The sequence below is a fragment of the Chlorocebus sabaeus genome, chromosome 12, assembly GCF_047675955.1.
Source record: "Chlorocebus sabaeus isolate Y175 chromosome 12, mChlSab1.0.hap1, whole genome shotgun sequence".
NCBI lineage: Eukaryota > Metazoa > Chordata > Mammalia > Primates > Cercopithecidae > Chlorocebus > Chlorocebus sabaeus.
The window spans coordinates 44,828,452-44,849,499 of record NC_132915.1 but is presented as its reverse complement, the minus strand read 5'-3'; the positions used below and the strand labels follow the sequence as shown (position 1 = coordinate 44,849,499).

General features: G+C 38.9%; 1 protein-coding gene across 4 annotated transcripts in view; it reads left to right on the top strand.

Annotated features, from left to right (window-relative positions):
* The window catches only part of PSIP1 (PC4 and SRSF1 interacting protein 1), a 50,632-nt gene that overhangs the window by 18,693 nt on the left and 10,891 nt on the right, over positions 1–21,048 (top strand). For all 4 annotated transcript variants that reach the window (XM_007969195.3, XM_007969196.3, XM_037998372.2 and 1 more), the window contains exons 4-8: positions 4,783–4,921; positions 8,293–8,397; positions 9,139–9,201; positions 15,797–15,893; positions 16,914–16,989. In XM_007969195.3, the coding sequence (XP_007967386.1) occupies positions 4,783–4,921; positions 8,293–8,397; positions 9,139–9,201; positions 15,797–15,893; positions 16,914–16,989 (480 nt within the window). The remainder of the gene's footprint in view (positions 1–4,782; positions 4,922–8,292; positions 8,398–9,138; positions 9,202–15,796; positions 15,894–16,913; positions 16,990–21,048) is intronic.

Sequence of the window (21,048 nt, the reverse complement as noted above, 5' to 3'; positions counted from 1 at the left end):
TTTGTTCTGACCAGAAATATATTTTCATGGAGGTTTAACTCAAGTCATTTACTTGGAATTTGAAACCTGTTACATAAGAGGAATGTTGTACTGCTATAGCTAAATGTGTTAATTTTTCTAATTTGAGATTATGGACAGGAATTAATGATGTCTAGTAAAATCTTCAGTTTTTGATGGAATGAGATGATTTCAGTTTAACTCCAAAGTAAATTTGGTAAATAATTGGTTTGCCTTAATCCTAGCATAATATTACTTTGAAAATGGGATGTGCAGTTAAGATACATGGATACAATGAACATTACAGAATTTAAATATTAAAGCTGACTTTTATATACCCTCATTTTTTATATATATATATTTATTTTATTTTTTTGAGGCACACTTTTGCTCTTGTTGCCCAGGCTGGGGTGCAGTGGTGCGATCTTGGCTTCCCATAACCTCCACCTCCCAGGTTCAAGTGATTCTCCTGCCTCAGCCTCCCAAGTAGCTGGGATTACAGGCGTGCGCCACCACGCCTGGCTAATTTTGTATTTTTAGTAAAGATAGCGTTTTGTCACGTCGGCCAGGCTGGCTTTTGACCCTGACCTCAGGTGATCCCCCCGGCTAGGCCTCCCAAGTGCTGGGATTATAGGCATGATCCACCACTCCCGGCCATATTTAAATAGAACTCTTAAGCTTTCTTTTAATTGAAATTTTATTTTAGAGCCTTTAAAAAATTCTAACTAGAATGTTAACTGTACTCATTAGTTCCCTAATTCTTAAAGAATTTTAGCAGATAAGGAATTTGTGATATACATCTAATGATAGTAATAATTTTAAAAGTTAGTACATTTTAGAGGAAAAAAGTATCAATTCCATTTTCCTGTTGCTTTGGGGAGTATATGTATATCAGCTGTCATAGTAAAATTATCAACATACTTATGTCTAGCTTTATAGAACTGACAGACTTCTCTATATGACTCACTGATGTGGGGAGGAGATGTACAGGGTCCGTCCTGGATAATGCCTCTAAATATATATGTACAGATGGTCCCTGACCTACTGATACGATTTGGCTCTGTGTCCCTACCCAAATCGCACCTCGAATTGTAATAATCCCCACAGGTCAAGGACAGGACCAAGTAGAGGTAATTGAATGATGGGGGTGATTTCCCAAATGCTGTTCTCATGATAGTGAGTCTCATGAGATCTGATGGTTTAAGTGTCTGGCATTTCCCCTGCTTGCACTCATTCTCTCTCCTGCGCCCCTGTGAAGAGGTACCTTCTGCCATGATTGTAAGTTTCTTGAGGCCTCTCCAGCCATGCGGAACTTTGAGTCAATTAAACCTCTTTTCTTTATAAACTATCCAGTCTTGGCTATTTCCTCATAGCAGCATGAGAACCGACTAATACAGTAAATTGGTACCAGAAAGCGGACTGATGCTGTAAAGATACCTGAAAATGTGGAAGTGACTTTGGAACTGGGTAACAACAGGCAGAGGTTGGAACAGTTTGGAGGGCTCACAAGAAGACAGGAAAATATGGGAAAGTTGAGAACTTCTGGAGACTTGTTGAATGGCTTTGACCCAAATGCTGATAATGATATGGACAACGAACTCCAGGTTGAGGTAGTCTCAGATGGAGATGAGGAACTTGTTGGGAACTGGAGTAAAGATCAGTCTTGCTGTGCTTTAGCAGAGAGACTGGTGGCTTTTTTCCTTTGCCCTAGAGATCTGTGGAACTCTGTACTTGAGAGAGATGATTTAGAGTATCTGGCAGAAGAAATTTCTAAGCAGCAAGGCATTTAGGAAGTGACGGAGCATAAAAGGAAAATTTGCAGCCCGATGATGCAGTAGAAAAGAAAAACCCATTTTCTGAGGAGAAATTCAAGCTGGCCACCAAATGCTAATCACCAAGACAAGGGGGAAAACGCCTCCAAGGCATATCAGAGACCTTCATGGCAGCCCCTCTCATCATAGGACTGGAGGTCTAGGAGGGAAAAATGGTTTCCTGGGCTGGGTCCAGGGCCTCCCTTGCTGCGTGCAGCCTTGGGACTTGGTGCCCTGTGTCCCAGCTGCTCCAGTCTTGGCTAAAAGGGACCAAGGTATAGCTGAGGCTGTTGTTTCATAGGGTGCAAGCCCCAAGCCTTGGCAGCTTCCACGTGGTGTTGGGTCTGCGGGTGTGCAGAAGACAAGAATTGAGGTTTGGGAAACTGCCTAGATTTCCAAAGACATGTGGAAATGCCTGGATGTCCAGGTAGAAGTTTGCTGCAGGGACAAAGACTTCATGGTTCAAGAACCTCTGCTAGGACTGTGTGGAAGGGAAATGTGGGGTTGGATCCCCCACACCGAGTCCCCACTGGGGCACTATCTAGTAGAGCTATGAGAAGAAGGTCGCCATCCCCCAGACCCGATGATGGTAGATCCACTGACAGCTTGCACCATGCACTTGGAAAAGCTGCAGACATTCAACGCCAGCCCAAGGTGGGGTGTGTAGCATACAAAACCATAGGGGCAGAGCATTTTAAGGCTATGGGAGCTCACCTCTTACGTTTGCATGATCTGGATGTGAGACATGGAGTCAAAGGAGATCATTTTGGAACTTGACTGCCCCTATTAGATTTCGGACTTGCATGGGGCCTGTAGCCCCTTTGTTTTAGCCAATTTCTCCCATTTGGGATGGGTGTTTATAGCCAGTACCTGTCCCCCCATTGTATCTAGGAAGTAACTAACTTGCTTTTGATTTTACAGGCTCCTAGGTGGAAGAGACTTGGCTTGTCTCAGATGAGACTTTGGACTTGGACTTTTGGGTTAATGCTGGAATGAGTTAAGACTTTGGGGGACTGTTAAAAGGGCATGATTCTGAAAGGGGCCGGGGCAGAATGATATGGTTTGGCTCTGTGTCCCCTCCCAAATCTCACCTTGAATTCTAATAATCCCCATGTGTTAAGGGCGGACCCAGGTGGAGGTAATTGAATGATGGAGGTGGTTTCCCCCATGCTGTTCTTGTAGTAGTGAGTTTCATGAGATCTGATGGTTTCTTAAGTGTCTGACATTTTCCCTGCTTGCATGCATTCTCTTCTGAGGCCCTGTGAAGAGGGGCCTTCTGCCATGATTGTAAGTTTCCTGGGGCCTCCCCAGCCATGTGGAACCTGTGAGTCAGTTAAACCTCTTTTCTATAGAAATTACCCAGTCTCGGGTATTTCTTCATAGCAGTGTGAGAATGGACTAACAACTTAGATTTTTGACTTGAGTGGGTTTTTCATGGTATTTAAATGGATTTCTGACTTAAGATATTTTAGATTTACAGTGGGCTTATTGGGACATAACCTCTTAGTAAATTAAGAACTGTCTGTGTATATATGTACACACACATGCAAACAGTTGAGGCTCATTATTTGTGGATTCCATATTTGCGAATGTACCTACTCACTGAAATTTATTTGTAAGCCCAGATCAGTAGTACTTGTTGTACAGGTCAGTCACAAACATGCACTGAGTAGCAGAAACATTTGAGTGTCCTGATACAACACATTCTTAGCTGAGATTGAACAAGGGAATGCTTGCCTTCTTTTTTTCAGCACTCATACTGTAAGCAAGTATCTTTTTTGCAATCTGTTTATTGCCATGGGTTTTGCATTTTTGTGCTTTTGTTGGTCATTTTGCCAATTAAACCAGCCCCCAAGCCTAATGCTAAAGTGTTCTTTAGTGTTGGTAAGTACGAGAAGGTTATAATGTGCTTTACAGAGAAAGCGCATGTTACATACGCTGTTGGCTGTGAGTTCAGTGTTAATGAGTTAGCAATCTGTATTAAATAAGGTGTCTTTAATAATGGAAACACACGTAAAATGAGTTTATGTATTTATTGGTTTATGAAAACCTTGTGATTACAGGAACTTAACCCTGTATTTCCCCTAGGAGCAATGGTTGAGTTATTTGCTAATTCAGTTTTCACAGTGACTTTATAGAACATTACTACCGCAGATAGCAAGAATTGATTGTACCTATATGAATGAATGGGTTATAACATGTCTGATTCTCTCATTGAGTAAAATGAAATTCTTAACATAACTCATTGATCATTTTAAAAACGTGGTAAGTTTTGTGAGTTGTATAATATAAGAAGTTATTTTGAAGTGAAACTATATTTGGGGTGCAGTTAAATGTATTGATTAATGCTCATGTGTCAAAGTTTGTAGTTTATCATCGTAGGTTAAAAAAAACAAATTTATTAACTTTGTGTTTTTTTTGAGATGGAGTCTGACTGTCGCCCAGGCTGGAGTGCAGTGGCGTGTCAGCTCACTGCAACCTCCGCCTCCTGGGTTCAAGTGATTCTCCTGCCTCAGCCTCCCAAGTAGCTGGAACTATAGGTGTGCGCCACCATGCCCGCCTAATTTTTGTATTTTTAGTAGAAACAAGGTTTCATCATGTTGGCCAGGCTGGTCTCAAACTCCTGAGCTCAGGTAATCCATCCACCTTAGCTTCCCAAAATGGTGGGATTATAGGTGTAAGCCACCGCGCCTGGCGATTTAACCATTTTTAAGTGTATCATTCAGCAGTGTTAAGTACATTCACATTGTGCAACCTCTGTGGTTTTACTTAATAGAATTACAGATTTAAGTAGTAGCTTGTTACTGAATTTAATGAAAGTATTTGGAATTATTAATTGTCCTTTAACTTATATAAGATTTGTAATGCAGTTTAGATTATGCATTTTTGATAATTGCATAATAGGGTGTATTATTTAATAAATTATATATTTGAGCTTGCTTTGTACTCAACGTCCTCCCTCCTCCTTTTTTAGTGCTTTTTTAGGACCAAAGGATATATTTCCTTACTCAGAAAATAAGGAAAAATATGGCAAACCAAATAAAAGAAAAGGTTTTAATGAAGGTTTATGGGAGATAGATAACAATCCAAAAGTGAAATTTTCAAGTCAACAGGTAAGTCATTACATAAAATTTGGTATTACTTATTTAATCCTGGGGAATAATCACTATCCTGGCTGTAGGAAAATAAATACTAAAAGCCTTGTGAATTTCATATTAGCTTGTTGTGTTCTTATTTGTGAGGTTGAACCTTGGACATTTTATATCAAAACGAATTGACGAAATCATTATTTTGTGTAAACAGATCTCAAGAAACTGGGAATTATTCAGTTATTTAACTCCTCCTGATTGAGGGTTTAATACATCATTGACTTTAAAGCTGTATGTACTATTCTCCTAAATTTAGGTTTTGCAACTTACATGATGTGTGCTTTAATTTTCTTATTCTCTTTTATTATTATTATTATTATTATTTTTTTGAGATGGAGTTTCGCTCTTGTCACCGAGGCTGGAGTGCAATGGTGCAGTCTTGGCTCTCTGCAACTTATGCCTTCCGGGTTCAAGTGATTCTCCTGCCTCAGCCTCCCGAGTAGCTGGGTTACAGGTGCCCGCCACCACACCTGGCTAACTTTTTGTATTTTTAGTAGAGCCAGGATTTTGTCATGTTGGCCAGACTGGCCTCAAACTCCTGACTTCAGGTGATCCACCCACCTCAGCCTCCCAAAGTGCTGGGATTACAGACGTGAACCACTGCACCCAGCCTTTAATTTCTAAATCCATAGAATTGTATTCAAATATGAACCTCATGAGTTAAATTAATATGTGACAAATATAACACTGTGCAAATTATATTTATTGGTGTCAGCAGCCACCTTATACTTTCTTTTCTGTGTTTTTTCCCATGGGTCCAGAGCTTTTATTAATTTACATGTGATACTAAATTTTCATGGAGTGGTTTGCCTTTATCCAATTTGTTTCATTTTTATCATACTACAGAAAACACCTGTTCTCTTATTTTCCTTTGTGTTGGTATTGATGTGATTTAGAGAAAAAAAATTTTTTTTTTTTTTGAGACGGAGTCTCGCTCTGTCACCAAGGCTGGAGTGTAGTGGCGCCATCTCAGCTCACTGCAAGCTCCGCCTCCTGGGTTCACACCATTCTCCTGCCTCAACCTCCTGAGTAGCTGGGACTACAGGTGCCTGCCACCACGTCTGGCTAATTTTTTGTATTTTTAGTAGAGACAGGGTTTCATCGTGTTAGCCAGGATGGTCTCGATCTCCTGACCTTGTGATCCGCCCGCCTCAGCCTCCCAAAGTGCTGGGATTACAGACCTGAGCCACCACGCCCAGCCTAATTTTTTGTATTTTTAGTAGAGACGGGGTTTCACTGTGTTAGCGAGGATGGTCTCGATCTCCTGACCTTGTGATCTGCCTGCCTCGGCTTCCCAAAATGCTGGGGTTATAGGTTTAGGAAAATGTTTTGTATTGTCGATTGCACTCTTCAGTTGTTGTACGTATTCCCAAATGAATGTCTCAGAGCTCTTACGATTTAAAGTAAACAGATGGCTTTATAATAAGATCAGAGCGCTATGAGAGGAGGTCTTTATGAAGATAATTGGGACAGTTTCTCATTCATCAATAAATGTCCTCTTTTTAAGACCTGAGGTCCAAAAATTGGGAAGAGCATGAGTAAACCTAAAGAAGGGAGGTAGCAACAAAGTGGAAATTCTACAGCTTTTTAGCCTTTTTTATTTTATTTTTATTTATTTATTTTTGAGACAGTCTTACTCTGTCACCCAGGCTGGAGTGCAGTGGCGCAGTCTCGGCTCACTGAAGCCTCCGCACCACCCCCCCACCCCGGGTTCAAGCTATTCTCTTGCTTCAGCCTCCTGAGTAACTGGGATTACATGCGCCTGCCACCATGCCTGGCTAATTTTTGTATTTTTAGTAGAGACGGGGTTTCACCATCTTGGCCAGGCAAGTCTTGAACTCCTGACCTTGTGATCCACCCGCCTCGACCTCCCAAAGTGCTGGGATTACAGGCATGAGCCACCATGCCCGGCCTAGCTTTTTACTTTTTTTTTTTTTTGAGATGGAGTCTTGCTCTGTCGCCCAGGCTGGAGTGCAGTGGCCAGATCTCAGCTCACTGCAAGCTCTGCCTCCCGGTTTACACCATTCTCCTGCCTCAGCCTCCCGAGTAGCTGGGACTACAGGTGCTCGCCACCTCGCCTGGCTAGTTTTTTGTTATTTTTTAGTAGAGACGGGGTTTCACCATGTTAGCCAGGATGGTCTCGATCTCCTGACCTCGTGATCCACCCGTCTCGGCCTCCCAAAGTGCTGGGGTTACAGGCTTGAGCCACTGCGCCTGGCCCGCTTTTTACTCTTAAACCTGTAAATTTTATTTCTTCACATGTGCCATGCTTTTTCTTAGAGAACTTTTTAGATACTGTTCTATCTGGAACATATAAATCTTTCATTGATGCTCCAAGGCCACATTAAATGATCATAAGTGACTTTATTACCTCCGAGTACTTACTTGTTAATGGATTCATCAAACCATATCATAACTGTTTCTGTACTTGTCTGTACCTGCTACAGAGTTATGTTGCCTCTGTGAACAAAGGTTAATGTCCTGTGTGCCCAGCATGTGCATGTGTGAGAAGAATAGCTAATCACTAAATATTTGTTGAATGGCTACGTGGTTTCTCATCATTATTGCCTTGACTGTGTAGTGGGAAGACATCTGTCTAACAGACGGAATTGATTGTTTTCTGAAAATTAATGTCTTGTAATTTTCTTTTCTTTTTTATTTTTTTTCTGGAGACAGAGTCTTGCTCTGTCACCCAGGTTGGAATGCAGTGGTGCAATCTTGATCTTGGCTCGCTGCAACTTCTGCCTCCTGGGTTTAAGCTATACTTGTGCCTCAACTTCCTGAGTAGCTGGGATTACAGGCGCATCACACCGTGCCTGGCTAATTTTTGTATTTTTGGTAGAGATGGGGTTTCACCATATTGGCCAGGCTAGTCTTGAACTCCTGACCTCAAGCAATCCGCCTGCCTCAGCCTCCCAAAGTACTGGGATTACAGATGTGAGCCACAGTGCCTGACTACGTTTTGTAATTTCTCTTGGATCATTTGTCCTGTGATTGCACCTTTATGGTCTTTTTCATCCTCCAAATTGCCAAGCCTTGTCAGCATATAGTCTTGGAATTTTTTTATTTTTTGAGACTGTGTTGCAGAGGCTGGGGTACAGTGGTGCAATCATGATTCACAACAGTCTTGACCTCCTGGGCTCAGGCTGAGGAGGGAGGATGCCTTGAGCCCAGAAATTGAGGCTTCAGTGAACCACGATTGCACCACTGCCTCCAGCCTGGGTGATAGAGTGAGACCCTATCTCTAAAAAAAAATAAAAATAAAAATAAAGAATTGCGTATATTATTGGGGTAAAAACTTATTTTGCAAAATTAATAGAGTTGATTGCTCACAGGCAGCAACTAAACAATCAAATGCATCATCTGATGTTGAAGTTGAAGAAAAGGAAACTAGTGTTTCAAAGGAAGATACCGACCATGAAGAAAAAACCAGCAATGAGGTATGTTCTGTTTCTCCTAACATTTTAAACCCGTTTTGTTTCAAGGAACAAATAATGAAATAAGTTGGCCATGATTATTAGTAAGTAATTTTTAAAGTACTTGAAAAGTGAATTAGAAAATATTTAAGGCTTATTTCCTTGTGTAAGTATTAAATACACTATTGCTAAACAAGTTGTGCATCTTTAAGATGCATACATGTTATTTGAAGTTATTTTTATGCGTAAAACATGAAGTACAACTATAGGGTGTGGTAGTGTTAAGAATATTTTTTAAAGGGAAGTATATTGGGATGGATTTACTGGAAAGAGCATTAGACTAAATTTTTAAAAACCTAGATTGATGTCCAACTGTATATGATCTGTGTATAAAGATTACTCATTTAGCCCTTCTAGGCCTCATGAAGTGGTTGGAGACGATCTTCAAAGTCCCAGCCACCCTTTAAAATTCACAATCCTAAAATTCAGAATTCTAGTGTAGAAAAAGTAGTTTTATAAATGTAAATAGACAAACTTCCTGGTGTACTAGCAAGCATGACTTTTATATTTGATCTGACAGTGGAAATGCATTTTTCTCACTTTATTAATGTTGAGACATAATGTTGATAATTTCAGAACTCTACAGAGCAAAACAAATTTCCCCAGTGCTTTTAGTTAAACATGCTTGTGACTTTTAGTTTAAGAAGGTTTCTTTCATTCCTGGAATGATTTATTCAGTATTCAGTTTTCTTTTTTCTTTTTTAGGATGTGACTAAAGCAGTTGACATAACTACTCCAAAAGCTGCCAGAAGAGGGAGAAAGAGAAAGGTAATTTCACGGACTTACCAATCACAGGGATCTGAAAAGAATTTTTATTTCAGTTGGGTTGAGGGAGAGTAGATATAATGAAACTTTAAATTTCAGCTTTTATTCTAAACCCTTTAATTTTTTATGGGTTATGTTTTACTTGGCAAAACTATCTGTGTTTCTTTCTTAGTGATGTAGCACCTTTAAAATAACTTGAGTGGTAAAGGAAATGAAATGCACCAGTTTTCATTCATTTTAATGACTGCTTCAGTTTCTCTAAAATGGCTAGAAATACATACTCGAAGGTTGTGGAGGATGAAATGATTTAACATATGTAAAATGTTTATGCTAAATCCTGGTACCTAAACACTAGTAAGTGCTATATAAGTGTTGTCCATTATGTTTTTGTTATTGTTACTTCACAACATTGTTGTGAGAAATGAGTGTGAGTGACAGTGCAAGGTTAGGTACATAGTAGGCTTTTAATTAATATGAAATTTTCCTTCGATATACGAAGTTTTGTTCACACCCTTTTCTGACCTATTTATGTCTCAAATTATTATTATATACCAAAGATACAAAGAAAACCAAGAGTTCAGTATCTCATGAGGAGGTAAACTGTGAAAATAAATAATTATAGTGGCTTATTTGCTATGTAGTATGGGTTGGAGGTGGTGTGATAACAGGATTTTAAAATACAGGCAGAATTTTGTCAGGCAGATGAAGGAGCAGCGAAGGACACATGAAGCAATTTGAATAGCATATACAGACACATAGCAGAAATTCCGTTTCAAGCATCTTGAGTATTGCATTTCAGTATTAACACACCATAAAGTTTGAGGGAATAGGTACCAAAAAAACCTGACGTTGTCCTAAAGACCTTGGAACTTACAGAAGTGATGGGAAATGATTGAATTACTTCAAATTTTAGATACCTCCTTTAAAAAAATTTTTAAGAGATGGGGTCTCGCTCTAATACATAGGCTAGAGTAGTGCACTGGTGCAATCGCACCTCACTGCAGCCTCAAACTTTTGGGCTCAAGGGATTTTCCCATCTTACCCTCTCTAATAGTGGGGACTACCAGAAGTGTGCCACCGCACCCGGCCTTTTTTTTTTTTTTTCCTGAGACGGAGCTCGCTCTGTTGTCCAGGCTGGAGTGAAGTGGAGCAATCTTGGCTCACTGCAACCTCCACCTACCGAGTTCAAACAGTTTTCCTGCCTGGGCCTCCCAAACTGGGATTACAGGCACACACCACCATGCCTGGCTAATTTTTGTATTTTTTGGTGGTTTGTTTTGTTTTGTTTTGAGATGGATTCTCACACTGTTGCACCAGCTGGAGTGCGGTGGCACCATCTCGGCTCACTGCAGCCTTCGCCTCCCAGGTTCACGTGATTCTCCTTCCTCAGCCTCCCGATTAGCTGGGATTACGGGTGCACACCACCATGCCCGCCTAATTTTTTTGTATTTTTAGTAGAAATGGGGTTTTACTATGTTGGCCAGGCTGGTCTTGAACTCCTGGCCTCAAGTGATCCACCCGCCTTGGTCTCCCAAAGTGCTGGCGTGAGCCACCGCGCCTGGCTGATTTTTGTGTTTTTAGTAGAGACAGGGTTTCACCATGTTGGCCAGGCTTGTCTTGAACTCCTGACCTCAGGTGATCCGGCCATCTCAGCCTTCTGAAGCGCTGGGATTACGGCACCGGGCCTGGCCATTTTTTCTTTTTTTTTTTTAAATAGAGATGGGGTTTTGCTATGTTGCCTAGGCTTATCTCAAACTCCCAGCCTCCGGTAATCCTCCCAAAGCACTGGGATTACAGACGTGAGCCTCTGTGCCCAACCTGATGCCTCATTTTTTTCTTTTTTTTAATATAAATTTGGGTGTTTTTTTTTTTTGGATACAGAGTCTCATTCTGTCACCCAGACTGGAGTGCAGTGGCGTGATCTCAGCTCACTGCAACCTCCACCTCCTGGGTTCAAGCGATTCTCCTACCTCAGCCTCCTGAATAGCTGGGATTACAGACGTGCACCACCACGCCTGGCTAATTTTTGTATTTTTAGTAGAGATGGGGTTTCACCATAGTGGCCAGGCTGGTCTCAAACTCCTGGCCTCAAGTGATCCGCTCACCTCTGTCTCCCAAAGTGCTAGGATTACAGGTATCTGCCACCATACCCAGCTAATTTTTTGTATATTTAGTAGGGACGGGGTTTCACTATGTTGGCCAGGCTGGTCTTGAACTCCTGACCTTGTGATCCACCTGCCTTGGCCTCCCAAAGAATGCATCATTTTTTTAAAGCAGTGTGAATGATGGGGATTGGATTGGGGCATTGAAACCAGTTCACTGTAAAATTCTTTCAGAATTTTAGTACTAACTTGCCTTGGCATGGATTTGAGTAGTCAATAAAGAAGACAAGGTCTTTGTTTCCATTGAACTTAATTTTTTTTTTTTTTTTGAGACAAAAAATAAATATTTAAAATAAGAGGGTCTAAATGGGGAGTTAGTGAGTTGGCAGCTGACTAGGCTACAAACGGCCTTTCTAAGGAGTTGGCATGAGACTGGAAGGACAAGGATCTTATAGCAGATTTTTTAAGTGGTATAGACGAGAGATGGGATTTAAGAGCACTTAAAGAGGTTAAGTTGATGGTTGATGAGAAGTGGCTGGTGAAGGCGGGGGGCAGAATCTAAGGTGGCTCCAAGGTCTTTACTTGAATAACTAGTTATTGGGAGTGCAGAGGATGTTGGTTTGGAATCACAGGCATGAGTAAGGGGAAGGTGAAGCACCTGTGGGAATTGGAGTGAAGAGATATATATTTTGTATATATATTGTTCTGGCACCAAAAAGAGAGAAGATGTAAGTTACAGATGCAGTCTCTGGCATGAAGACAGGGTAATAGATGAGGTCAAAGGAGAATTGTTTATTGAGAGGATACAGAAACCAGAATCCTGAAGGAATATAATGGAGAGTGGGGAAGGTTGCTCTGTGAAATTATGGCTGAGAATGAACTGTCAAGAGAAAATCTAAGAGGATATCAAGCTAAACAAGGGAAGGGAGAACGTTCCAGAATGAAGAAGTGGTCAGTAATGTCCTGATATACAGAGGGTCCCAGTAAGATACTTGCCAAATAGACTCTTCTAGGATACTTTCAGGTGAACTCCATTTAGTTGAATGGTAAGGACAGAAACTAAATTAAGGGGTTAGAGAATAAATGTTTAATGGTAAAGTTACACTGTGCTTTTGAAATATTTGAAGGAAAGGAGAATGTGGCAACTTAATAGGGGTTTTCATGGCTAAGGGAAAGTGTTAAAATGACAAAAGACAGTAGATGCCCTAACACTTTCTTTGCAAAATTAGGAAAGCCTGTAATGCCAGCACTTTGGGAGGCCGAGACGGGCGGATCACAAGATCAGGAGATCAAGTGGCTAACATGGTGAAACCCCGTCTCCACTAAAAAAAAAAATACAAAAAACTAGCCGAGCGAGGTGGCGGGCACCTGTAGTCCCAGCTACTTGGGAGGCTGAGGCAGGAGAATGGCATAAACCCGGGAGGCGGAGCTTGCAGTGAGCTGAGAACCGGCCACTGCACTCCAGCCTGGGCGACAGGACAAGACTCTGTCTCCAAAAAAAAAAAAAAAAAAAATTAGGAAAGATCACAGATGTAGAGTCAGTATAAATTATTTTACATAAATATGTGTTGGATCAGAGAATGGAGGGGACATTGAAGGAATTGACTTAACAAGGAAGAGATGGATGTTACAGTCTCTAACACTGAAGGAGAGGGATGAAAGAGGCTCTGAAAATTTCTTGGGACACCAGGAAATTAAGGGAATTCCTTTCTATGGCCCTTACTCCCTTCTGCCCTACCCACATCAGAGCAAGACTTTGGGTGTGGTACAAGTCAGGAAGAATGGATTGAGTGTTGATGCAGCTGTTGATGGGAGAAGGAGGCCTGATCAGAGAGAGGGTAAAGTGACTTTGAGATCTCAACTGAGATTGCATAAAATGAATGCATGTTTGTACTTTTTTTTTTTTCCAGCAGGCCTCAGCAGCTGGGAATAATACAACAGAGAAGGTAGAATTGTATAGTAACCTCTTTCTTGAGGATTTGTGGGACAGATATAGCAAAACAAGGATGTGGAGGACTTATGAATGCATTTGAATGGTAATCCCATGAGGTTTTTGTGTGCGTGTGAGGTGGCGTGTTTTTAGTTAAGATCAAGGAAGCTGTTAGAGCTAGAAAGTGGGGTAAAAAATGAAGAGAAAATGAATTAAAGGGTTAGAGGTCTCAGAGCAAGTAAAATACGGAAGAAATAAATCTGTAGTCAATAGTGTAAAATATTTGCATTTAAGATGTTTAAATATTTAAGCATATCCTAAGAGTGGAAAGAACTTTAAATATGTGTATTTCATATAGCTTCATTGGTCCTTTCTTTAGATAAAATGTTTCTGATTTTATTTTCATGAGGAATGGTTCTGACTTGCATGATTTTGCTATAATAGTCGTGAACACACATGCATGGTAGGGCTGATCTCTTAGTGTTAATATATTTTTAATTATTATCGATGAACTTGTTATGCTTATTGGTACCTCCTTAGAAACCATCTCTTCTACCTATAATTTTTTTTTTTAACTTTTTAATTTTTTTCTGAGATGGAGTCTTGCTCTGTTGCCCAGGCTGGAGTGTGGTAGCAGGATCTCAGCTCACTGTAATCTCCACCTCCTGGGTTCAAGTGATTCTCCTGCCTTAGCCTCTTGAGTAGCTGGGATTACAGGCGCCTGACTTATTTTTGCATTTTTAATAGAGATGGGGTTTCACCTTGTTGGTCAGGCTGGTCTTGAACTCCTGACCTCAAGTAATCTGCTCGCCCCAGCCTCCCAAAGTGCTGAGTGGGATTACAGGCATGAGCCACTGCGCCCAACCCTACCTATAATTCTTATTCAGTGTCTTGATTTATTTCCAAAAGCAGAAAGTTAAGTGAAGAGAGTCTTCTTTGCACCAAAGAATTGATCAGTTATAATTTTAGCCAAATTATGCCCTCTTCTCAGTAGGAAAAGAGCTCTCAGTCTTGAGTTATTAAGCTTTGTTAACTGGGGAGCTTTTTAAAAACACAGAATCCTGGTTCCCTGACTCAGAGCTATCGAATCAGGATTGGGGCAGGTCAACTTTGTAAGTTCTTAAAACTCTAGAAATAAAACCTGAGCTAATAATGTTCAGGGAGGAATTTTAGTGTTCTCTGAGAACAACTCAAGGGTTACCTTAGATGAGTTTTAATAATACTTTTAATATGCTTCATTATGTTTCAGTTATTAAAAGAAATGTTTAAAAACGTAATAAAGAAATGGATACATTCGTAGAAGTGGAATTGCCGTATAAAGATTTTGTTTTTGTTTTTTGAGACAGTCTTGCTGTGTCACCCAGGCTGGAATGCAGTGGCACGAATCTCGGTTCACTGCAACCTCTGCCACCTGAATTCCAGCAATTCTCCTGCCTCAGTCTCCCATGTAGCTGGGATTACAGGTGTGCACCACAAGGCTGGCTAATTAAATTTTTGTATTTTTAGTAGAGAAGGGGTTTCATCATGTTGGTCAGGCTGGTCTCGAACTCCTAACCACAAGTGATCCACTTACCTTGGCCTCCCAAAATGCTGGGATTACAGGCGTGAGCCACTGTGTCCAGCCCTATATAGAGATTAGCACATTCTCTATTGCCAATACTCATTCATAATTACACTCTTTATCATAAAGTATTAGTTTATTGGTACCAGCTTATTGATCATTGATAGTCAATGTATGAATGCTTCTCCGCCTGCTTACCAACACTGGGCATTATGTTTACAAATCAAATCATTGATGAAAAGGCAATTTTTAATTTTTTTAATCAATGAGATTGGATTATGCATGTTTTTGAGTGCCTTGCTTATATCTTTAGTGATACAGTTAATGCTGAATTTTAAAGAGTTGGGGGAGATGGGAAAGGAGCCCATCTCCTTTGGTCTCTCTCTTTCCTCCTCTTGCAGTTATGATCAGTACCAACTGCTGCCTCATGTTTACATTTCGTTTCTAATTTGTGGTTATTAACCTTTGTTCCATGTTAATGCTTAAATCAATAATACTGATTCTCTTTTGAAGCCATTCTCTCCAGGAGAGTCATACCAACAATTATCAAAGGGCATTAGAGTTTGCAAATGGTCAGAGGATTCCTTACTCTATGCTGTAGTAAATCCCTTCTTATGGGAAATAAGAATAACTCCTAGAGGAGAACTGTTAGGTCACAGTGTCAGTTTAGAAATAAAATGTGTCTATATGAACGAAGAATTAGAAAAAGCAGTGTTAGTTCCAGTGTAATGACATACTTTGTTCTCCATATTGCATCAAGAATATTAGCTTTATTTTTACAAATGACTTCATTTCTAAGAAGTTAATTTTTAAGAATTGTTCACTAGAGTTATAAACTAAGTTTGAAGATGTTACTCTGATTGTTGAAAAATAACAAAGATCATATAGAGGTTATATCTGTACTTGAATTCACGTTACCGTAGACTGGCGTATTTTTGCCATGGAATTAAACTTTCTGAGTGCCTACTATTTGCTAAATAAGTTAATTAAATTTTTGTAATTCAGGCAGAAAAACAAGTAGAAACTGAGGAGGCAGGAGTAGTGACAACAGCAACAGCATCTGTTAATCTAAAAGTGAGTCCTAAAAGAGGACGACCTGCAGGTAGGATTGCTGATGTTTAAATATCTGTTTGGCTTGTGATTAATATTCCAGTCCATTTAAAGTGTTGCTGCCTCAAATATTTTGGAATGAAGTGAAAAGGCAATTGATTGTGTGTAACATACAGATTTCAAAGGAGATAAACATGATTTGTGCTCTGTTTCAAAGTATTTAAATTTGAAATAAACTTTGCTTTATCTCTGTTATGTTTTCCCTAAATAGTGGTAAGAGAGGCTGTGGTGAGGTTAAAATTATCATGAATAATGGGTTTATTTTACCTTTCACTTAAGAGTCATAAGGTTTCAAAATGGAGTTATAATCAGAGAGTGAGAAATAGCATTTGATTAAAGCCATTAATATTTTAAATTTTTGCGTTCTCTGTTGATAGGGATTTTGATTTTTACAGTATGCAGCTCTGTAAAAGTATTTTCTTAATTTGGCAAATTGGAAATATTTTGGAAAAATCTTCCTAATACAAAGTAAAACAAAACCAAAATTGAATTTTTTTCTACTTTTTACTAGAATTCTTACTGAAAATGGGGGGTAAGATGAGTAATACCAAGAAAAGAAAAAAAATTTTTATTTACATAATATTTTGGAGTTTCATATTGTAGTGGATAAAATAGTGCTAGGAAACTCAGTGAATTCTAATACGAACTTCCAAAGATATGTAACTGCATAAGTAATATATATAGTATGTATATGAATATTAAATATAAGTGCTGCTTCCTATTCTAAAGTTGAATTTTGTGACATTACTGTCAAAATGATAGAGAAAAATGTTTTAAGCCCTCTCAGTCATAATAAGGACAAAATGAGGATTACTCAGTTTACCTCTTTATAAATTTTTTGTTGTTGCTCATTTGAATCATGGTGGGGAGGTGTTTTTTAAATTTAGCAATAATTGTATCTAATAAGCTACTCATATTCTTATATAGTATGTATCATTTCTAATATTTATATCAGATTTGTATCTTAACTAGAAACTAGTAGTTACTGATTTTTTTTCCATGTGTACATTAGCTACAGAAGTCAAGATTCCAAAACCAAGAGGCCGACCCAAAATGGTAAAACAACCCTGTCCTTCAGAGAGTGACATGTGAGTTTATTTTTAATGTATAATTAGTTATGCAATAAATGAGACATTTGACTTCAAACAAACACATATCTCTGCGTTTTTATCAGTTTTCTCTTACAGGATGTTTGTTGTTATTTTGATATTTCTTAAAATTACAGAAAAAACTGGAAAAATTTTGTAAAGTAAAAATTGGTAAGGAATGGCTGTTTATCATTTCATTAAGACTTTTGGGTATATCAATTTATATAGATACTTAAGATAATACAAGGTAAAATACATAATAGAGAAATTGGGCAAGATGTTATGTTTCGGGAATTTTACACAGAATATATTTGAAGCAATGTCAAAAAAATTTTTTTTTTTTTTTTAAGATGGGGTTTCACTCTGTCGCCCAGGCTGGAGTGCAGTGGTTCAGTCACACACTGTAACCTCAAACTCCTGGGCTCAAGGGATCTTCCCACTTTAGCCTCCCAAGTAGCTGGGACCACAGGCATGTGCCACCACACCTGGCTAATTTTTTTTCATGAGACTGGTCTCATCTTTCCCAGGCTGGTCTCAAACGATTCTCCCACCTCATCCTCCCAAAGTGCTGGGATTATAGGCATGAGCCACTGTGGCTAGCCTACAGATCTTTTTTTTTTTTTTTGAGACGAGTCTCGCTTTGTCACCCAGGCTGGAGTGCAGTGGCCGGATCTTGTCTCACTGCAAGCTCTGCCTCCCGGGTTTACGCCATTCTCCTGCCTCAGCCTCCCGCGTAGCTGGGACTACAGGCGCCCGCCACCTCGCCCGGCTAGTTTTTGTTTTTGTTTTTGTTTTGTTTTGTTTGTATTTTTTAGTAGAGACGGGATTTCACCGTGTTAGCCAGGATGATCTCGATCTCCTGACCTCGTGATCCGCCCGTCTCGGCCTCCCAAAGTGCTGGGATTACAGGCTTGAGCCACCACGGTGGCCCAGATCTTTTTTTAAATCTCCTCCAGAATAGGTGCTTTATTTAAAAATGGGCTAAAATAATTTTTGTATGTAAATTTAATTTTCAAAGCATTTCAGAATAATAATTCAGTTATCCAGGAAATACGAGTGTTTTTTGGTTTTTTTGCATTTTTCCCTTGCTGCCTTTTCTACTTGGATCCTTTTTACTTTGACTTTTTTGGGGCATCTTTGCCAGAAGGAATACAGTATATTTAGACAAAGGAGGAGAAAAACTTTTTGTGGCTATTGTGTTTAAAGATTTGAAAGGCTTAAGTGGGGTATGTCTATTAAGCATAGATTTAGGCTTAAGTGGGGTATGTCTATTAAGCATAGATTTACATTGTTTTGAATGAACTGATTATAGAAAATTCTAATTGTAGAACACTATTAGAGAATTGGTATGTTTCAACCAAAATATATTTAAAGAATTTTACTGCCGGTCTGTATTTACTTTGAAAAATAGTGACACATAACAATATATTGTATACTTGAAAATTACTGAATAGAGAGTGGACTTTAAGGGTTCTCATCACGAAATAAAAATACGTATGTGAGGTAGGTAGTACATTAAATAGCTTGATTTAGCCATTCCACAATGTATACATACATCAGAACATTGTGTTGCACACCATAAACACATAGAATTTTTACCTGTCAATTTTTAAAAATGGTGGCAGAAAAAATACAGTATACTTTATTGTAGTGGAATTAAGAAATTGAGTACTTAACAGGTGAGTTTGCAGTCATTATTCCCTTGGAAATCTGAAATTCTGCTGGGAAAATATTGTGAGATCCCTCTATTTTGGATATAATTAGTGTTCCCTGATTAGGTCCCAGTTTTCCCTGGGAGTATGCTTCCCACTCCGTTTGTATTCATGGCTTTTGGCTGATTCCTCAGGAACTTCTCTACTTTTTCAGTATCATCCTTTGTTGCATCTGAAAAGGTCATTGGAAAATACCGCCCTGCTTATCAGCTGAGCAGCTTTCTCAGCCTGCTTTCAGACCATAGTAATGTGAGGGCCCGGTGTTCCTTTTTAGGAACTTATCCTTCTCTCACTTTCTCTTGATGCAGTCTGGTGTCACTTTTGGTAATATAATACTTTTGTATGTGTGTTTAATTCTGGTCAGCTTCCTATGCAATTATTCGTAAGGCTTTTCTCAGACATGCTCATCTTTATGTATTTAATAACAGATACTTTGAGTTTATAGGTTTTTCTGAGAAACCATCCCTCAGGAATCATTTGTCCATCTGAAGGATTAAGGAAGTCCAGTTTTAATTCTTAAGGATTGCAGCTATACCCTTTATTGGGTCTTTGACTCAGGCTATCACCCTGTTCGAAAGTCCTACATCCTTCCTTGAAAATAGGCTAATCTTTTTTGAACACATCTCTTTCTTGAACACTATCAGATTTATCTTGATGGTCATTTCATGCTGCCAGTATTCCATTTTGAAGCTTCTTCATCCAAAGCCACAAGTTCATTGAATGTATTTTCTTATTTTTGCTACTGTCCAATGGTTTTACCCACTGTATAATAACGTATTAGGGTTTCCAGTCTCCCAGCCCCAAAGCAAGTCACTACATGTTTTAGGTTTTTGGTCCTGGTGTCAGTTTCTCTATTAGTGAGCTTTTTCCTGAGGCAATGGACAACCCTAAAACAGCAGTAGCCTTTACAACATTTATTTCTTATTCATGCTGTGCGTAGGCTGAGTGTGAGCTGTAACTACTCTTGGTTGTGTATCTGGGCACATACTCAGTGGAGTGCAGAACTAAACTGTGTAAGCTCTTTTTAAACTTCTGCTCTTCACCATTAGAACACCATGTATCTCTTAGCGTCTGTTTCTTTGCCATGGGTACTGATGTGACACGACAGTAAAATAGAGCCCAGAAGAGCTAAAAACCAACTCTCAATCCTCAGAAATGTTTGTTAAAGCCTACTGAAGTATTTGGGGTTGTGTTTACATTAGTCTTTGCTTATATTAACATATATTAAAATATTAAGAAATTTACAAATACAACTTTGCTAATATCTCTTGAACTACTGAAAAGGGAAATTGTCACAAGTCTGTATTTTATGGAAGAACCACTGGGAAAAGACTCATTGGTAGCAAGCAGTGATAGTCATGTTTATGCAAATTATTTGTTTTGGCACAAAGATTATTTCACACCTTGAAATAGTCTTTTTTATGACCTTAGGATAAATTTTTAAAATAAATCCTTAAAGTCACTTTTTAAAGACGTGCTGTATGATATCCCACTGTATATGTTTTATAATTCTTAAGATCTATCCTATGTATTGATACATGATTTTAAAAACATTGTCATCTATTCTTTTGTACATAATGCAAATATATTGGTTAGGATACATTGTTAGAAGCAGATTTGCTGGGTCAAATGGTATTTGTATTTTTCATAGCTATTTCCTTCCATACAGGTATAACATTTTGGGAAAAGTAGTTGGCCAGTATTGTTTGAGACAAAGAAATGCCTTTTTAAATGGGACTCTAGTCCCATTTTTAGGAAACCGATTATCAAAAGATATACATCAGTAGATGTCCTGAAGAAAGCAAATAGTTTCACTTGCATGCTTTTACTTTCATTTATTAAAAGGATGGTTTTAATCCCAGAGAGGCTAAAGTTAAAAGGATGAAACCCATAGGACCATTAGAAAATAAGCATACCCAATGATAATTATGTAATAGAAAGTTTGTAAAGGGGCAAAAGTAAATTTCTTCTCTTCCAACTTAATAGTTCTTAAGTGGTCAAGGAATCCCTTGTCTGGAAAGAGGTTAATGGATTTGGAATTCAGACACTGGGCTTGTTATTTGACCTTTTGCATCATTTTCTCATCTGTCAAATGGAAGAGGTTGAACTGAATAAGTCTTCGAGCTCTCAAATTCATTGATTTAACTGAATAATTTGAGAAAATCTCAATGAAATTCTTTGGACAGTCAAAAGGTTATAGTTTTTAAACAGCTTATTCGAGCTTTAAAGGAATTGTTTTGGAAGAATATGTATCAACCATAAAATTAATTACGTGGTTAGTATTTGCATAATTTGATTCTCTTAGAGCCTATTTCTGTAGTACCAACTTGCATAAATATGCAGCAGT